Below are 5,802 nucleotides of genomic sequence, written 5' to 3' on the forward strand. Positions count from 1 at the left end.
TCTACCACGGTGCCGTGTAATTTCTCCCTGGCCCTGTCTGCATCAGCACTATTCTCGAAAGTTACGAACCCGAATCCCTGCATGCAGCGGGAGAAGGGGGGAAAACATGCACATCGTTATATATTGAAATACTGATCTCTAGGTAAATAGAGAAAAAATATCACAGTATGAAATCGACATCAGCACAACTCAGCAATAACCTCCTAGAGTCACATTGTTGGTTCATGCATGTTTCATAAATGAAAGAAATTAAGTTCAATAAAATAAAGGAACTGTAATTATAAGAATAATAAAAGTAATTATAAAAAAAAGAAAACATAAAAGCAATTGAGGCCAGACCAAAAAAGAAGTACAAAGTTACTCGAGACAATTTTTGTTTGTTTCTTTGTTTAAAAGCACAAAACCCTGCTCCAACATAGGGAAGCTGGTCAAGCCCAAGCGGGGCTTCTCTCCCCTTTGCTAATTAACACACATGCTTTGCAGGAACCCCCTCCCATCCCAGACACAGTACAGGACATTGACACTGAGCAGCATTTCATTCTCTTGAGGAACTGCTACGAGCGCAAGCAGCCATCTGAGGTCATGCCTGGCACCAGGAATTCTGCGAAGCTTTGGGCTAATCAAACACTGAACCTTGCTTTTCCCCACCTGTAAAATGGAGACAATAATAATCACCTACCTTAGAAAACTGCTGAGAGGAAGGCCTGTTTGTAAAGCATCCCTTGTAAGCTCTTCAGGGCACAGCTGATGTCTACTCCTACGCCTGTAACTTCCCTAATAACGCATGGGGCCCTGAAAGTAAGCAGGGCTTCTAGGTGGCACCATCAAATAAACATTATTTAACATGAAGATTTAGAGTATCATGTATTCTAGTTTCAAAAATTTCCTATCAATGAGTACTGTGTTGGACTTGAGTGTAAATCTAAACACCTAAATACCACTTCATCAGTAAAGGCAGGTTTTCTCTGACACTGCAGACCTACTGCCACCTCCCTCCCACCCTGCTACCCATCGTCCTTGGCTTTGTTCTGAGATGGCAATCTCTGTGCCATGGCCAGTAACAAACCTCTGCCTATCTAGACCGTGAAGTCTGAGAAAAAATTGACATGTCCTGCTTGGAGCAACCACAAAGGTTCGAGGACTACTAAAATGTCCCTTTAGTTAGCCGAGTTCAGGTTTACTGCATCCATGAAGGCACATGCAACATGCCTGTCCTACATGCTCATGCTGCTGCCAGCTCATGCAGTCACATAACAGAGCAGGGTCAGAGATCATGCTTCCTTCCACAGAGATGAGTGCACTGACATTAAAACAGAGCTAATGCGACTAAGTGAATTAGGATTTTTAACTAGTAACAAATAGTATCGTACTACAGACAACTGTGATAAGATATTCTTCATACCATTACAGAGCACAGGGCCAAATAAAAAACTTTGTTACATTCTGGTTTCAGGGTATCTTAAGAACAGGAGTAACTGGCTCCTGTGGCTTGGTATAAAGCAAATACTGGTTTAACACACAGAGAGTAATCTCTCTGGCTCTGATACCCTCAGGAGCAGGAAGAACAAAGCCTGCATTTGATGCAATGGAAACTCCCAATATTAACTGGAGAGCAAGGTGATGTGAGTGATCTACAGCTACGCCTTGTCAGGGAAATGGCATGCTAGCCTCACAGCCCCCTCCATGCAGCTTGGGGTCGATATGTATGGAGTGGTCCCCCCATTCTCCCCACCCCCCCAAAAAAAGCGCATCTTGATTTCTAAGCACTGTTAGCAACAAGACACAAGCAAGCTATTGTTCTTCAGGTGCTTTTTAAAGGTCTTTACAATACTAATCTTAAAAAGCACAAGCCGTTTGCACATGCTGGCCTTTACCATCCACAGCTAGGTTTCCAACACGAAACTGTTACACATTTGTAAAATGCAGGTTTGTTTTTTTTTGCTTTACTTTTTTTCCCCTGAACAGCAATAAAGGAACTTAGCCAAGTACTGCAATGCTGAGATCAACGAGAACGCTCCTTTGGGCTGCAACCTAATAATCTAAAGCTTCAGATAATTTCATTTCTCCAGCTATAAATAAAAAGCCATATAAATAACAATATGATGCTTTTTTTCAGAACAGCATATAAGTTTTCTATTTAAATTAATTAAAACTGGAGCTACAAGAGATTTGGGCTAATAAAACAGCCGAACCGCACAGAACTCTCAAATATGTTGCAGGGAACTGGGGCGGGGGAAGGAGAGGGGAGCGTGCAGGGAATGTAATAGCAAAGCTGATTATGAAGGGACAGGGTATCATGTCTGCTTCAAAGAACCCCTACAGAGAAAGGCAAGACTGGGAAACAGAGCAACACCTTTCCCTCTGGTTCTATATAATGGGGAAAAAAGCATCTTTAAAAGGCTGGGGGAGGAGGGGAGGTAAAGACTGCAACAGGAATCTCTATTTCCCTCTTTTCTTTCTACATTAAAATTTCTGTTTGTTCTAGACAAGCCTGTGGAGACCAAATGAAATTTATGTCTTCGGTGATGATGTGAACTGAAAGCTGAGAGCAGAGGGAAGGTAATTTTTTAGGCATTAATCTGTGCAGGCTAGAACCAAACTAAGACTATTTTAATTCACATTTGTTTGCAATTAGCAAACTCTGTACAGGACTTTAAAAACCACATTATCATTAAGTATCTTGAGACTGATTAGGAATTTTCAATATTTCTAGTAAGTTAACTCAAGGTAGGGTACAAATCCACACCCAGACTCTATGAAAGTAATTAACAATCTGAATTAAAACAGAATTCATCTGAATCTGAACAACATAACTAATTAATCACAATTTTTGTTTTATTGACAGACCAGTCCTTAGCTTGTGCAACTTGCTTTGCTGAGAACCATTTAATGTCAATGCTGAATTAACACTTTACATAGTTGACTATGGCAGAGTCTGTATTTGTGCCCCTTAGTTTGTCTTCTTAATGTATCTCTTAGACATCCAAATTTTCATCAGAAAAAACAGGTGAGCCGTGCTTGACATTTTTGTTATTTCTAAATTTAAACACTAGCAATTACATACACATATTTTTGATGTGGGAGAGAAAAAAAGCACATACATATAATTTTAATTCCTTCTCACAGATGACCTGTAAAGAATAGGGATTAATTTGTACCTAAATACATATATAATAAACAATTCTCAGTTTTCCCTCCCAAGGTTGTCTTGCCCTTGGGAAAAAAAAAAGAGAAAAAAAAAAGATGAAGAAGAAAAAAGAGGTGGCAGATGTCCAATATTTACTGGCTTAGCTTTATAGCAGTTACTGGCTAGCTCCATAGTAATAGGTATGGAGCCAGACGAAGGGAAGACGCAATATTGGGTAAAAAAAGACTTAAGGATGCTAAAATTTAGACTATACAATTAGCTTGCGTTTTTAGTAAGGCTGGAACTTTCACCAACTCCTCTCCACCAGCAACTGCGAGGCACTCCTCCCAAGCAGAAGATAAGTTTAAGCCTCAGTGTACCCACAGTGAACACTAAATAACCCCAGCAAACATTTTTAGGACTGGTGAGTAACTTGCAGTGCCAAACTAACCCCCTTTTACCCAAAGGTTTATTCAAAGGGCCTGAAGAGACCGAGTAACTGCCACCCTTTTAGTCTGGCCTCAGACTCTGCAATAAATAACAAGCAACATGATGAGCAGTGGAAAAAAAAATGTATATATATAGTATTTGAACGTTTCCATCTCTGAAGAATGAGAAAGAAAATTTACCATGTAACCGTAAAGGGAGAAATCAAAAGCAGACGGTTCTCCTGGGTGTGGCCAGAACACAGAAATTAAACAAAAAACAACAAAAAATAAAGTAAAATAAAATAAAAAAAATAAAACCAAAGGAAACTAAACAGAGCCCCTTGAAATCCATGCATTGTTAACCCTTCATTTGTCACAAGAGTTTAGACCAGTCACCTCAGCAGCAGCGTCTTTGCCTTGTACCACTGGAGCATGCAGCCAGCAACTGGCCTTGCCGTCACCTGCTGCTGTGCTCATTTTTAACCAAGGTTTTTTGGTTTGGTTTTTTTTTTTTTTTCCCTTATTTCCATAACAAACAAACTTTTAGGAGACTGAAAAAATGGCCAAGGAGACAGCAGTTTAGGCTACCTGTTTCCAAGGCATTTGGAGAGAGTAGGAGGGTTTCAGCTATAATCCACCTGAGATGAGCAGGACTGAATGCACTGCCAGAAACACAGCACAAAATTCAGAAACACATTACTGAAGTTACACACACAACTGTACACTTTAAATTGGTGAGGGAATTGGTGTAAACCAAGCTGCCACCATTTCAGCAGCTCTTCCAGCTCTCCCCTGACCCTGTGCTGCATTTTGAGTGCATTAAGGCACATACGCATAAAGCACCTGTATGTGTACCTGTGCAATCAGGAATTAATCTGGCTAAAAACCCATAAATGTATCCTCAAAAAAACCTGCAGGGCTATTTTTAAGGTGGATCATTTCTCCAGTCCAGCTTGTTCTGTTGCTCCACTGCCAATCCCTCCTGCAAAACCGAGGAGGGGGCAGAGGTCAGGAGTGGACGGCAGGAGCGTGGCCAGCACTGCTGCGCAGCAAGAGCTTGGGGCTTCAGAGGAGCCCCGGCCAGCCCAGGCCAGGCAAGATCGCATTGTCCCCAGCTGTGGGCTCCTCATCTTCCCCTCGACTGATCATGGATCTTACTGTGTGGTCTGTGAGTTAACTAGCTAAACTGGCAGAAGACAAGCTCATTTTTTTTTTTTTCTCTTTCTCTCCCCCTGATGCATCAGTTTTTTGCTAATTTAGCATCCTGGATTCAACTCCCTACACAGTGAAATGAGCACTACCGGGGAGGTGTTCCCACAGGAGCAGTAAATCAGTTTATACTATAAAGCCATCAACTTCAGCCTTAATTATCAAGTCTAAATAAACCAGTTCAGTATATAGACTAATTTAACTCGTTAGTTCAGTATCACTGAAGGCATAAATCTGTCCTCCACTGAACTAGGATAAAGGGACAGAGGTCATGTCTCCTTCATGCCACTAGCATTATAAAGGGATTTGGTGACCTGAGAAAGCGACACTGGTTGCTGGTACTTAATTTGTTATTAAGCCTCTTTGTGTTAGTAACATGATTTGTATTTCTGGCTCAGCTGATGACATCTGAACAAAAATTATGAAAATAGAATTAAAATGAAAACAAGACCTCTAATGTATTTTATGTAACAAGGGGTTGCATCTGTTTCACTGAGTGGAAACTAAGTCCAGAGCAAGAGTGACTCAACTCAAACCACCTAATCCATTCATAGAAGAAATAAATGCAAACATACAGTCTTTTAGCCACCTAAATTCAAATTCTTATCTTAACCTACAGGTAACTGCAAATATAAAAAACCTTGAGTGTTTCCACACAGCTTTCTGCCCCAGTTTTTAGTTAGCACAGGTTTACTTACAGAGGGGAAGGCAGCAAGGGACGTAAACTTGTGCTATCCTGAAACCACAATCTTGCAATCTGCACTAATATGAACTCTTACCATTTAAAAATCTAAAAAAAAAACCAAAAACAAAAACAAAAACCAAAAAAAACCACCTCCCTCTTCAGCCAAGATTTTGCTGTGTGCTTACGCACTCTTGATCTTTGAATATCATCGAGGGCACACCTTGGAATGCCACACAGTACGCAGCTGATGAGCAAAGAGCTTGGATTCCCTTCCCCTGCAGCTTTATGACTGCCACAGGGTACTCGTTACACAGGCAGACTGCATTAATTCTGCAAATATGTCCCTTTGTTCG

The 5,802-nt window shown here is 40.8% G+C and overlaps 1 protein-coding gene across 1 annotated transcript in view; it reads right to left on the minus strand.

Moving 5' to 3' along the window:
* Positions 1 to 8: 8 nt before the first annotated feature.
* Positions 9 to 5,802, minus strand: part of LOC104463378 (RNA binding protein fox-1 homolog 2-like) — a gene marked incomplete at its 3' end in the record, with an annotated part of 34,445 nt that continues 28,651 nt past the window's right edge. Inside the window, exon 4 of the mRNA XM_010076059.1 lies at positions 9 to 77. Within this exon, the coding sequence (XP_010074361.1) occupies positions 9 to 77 (69 nt within the window). The remainder of the gene's footprint in view (positions 78 to 5,802) is intronic.

Source organism: Pterocles gutturalis, unplaced genomic scaffold (assembly GCF_000699245.1).
Source record: "Pterocles gutturalis isolate BGI_N339 unplaced genomic scaffold, ASM69924v1 scaffold651, whole genome shotgun sequence".
NCBI classification, from domain to species: Eukaryota; Metazoa; Chordata; class Aves; order Pterocliformes; family Pteroclidae; genus Pterocles; species Pterocles gutturalis.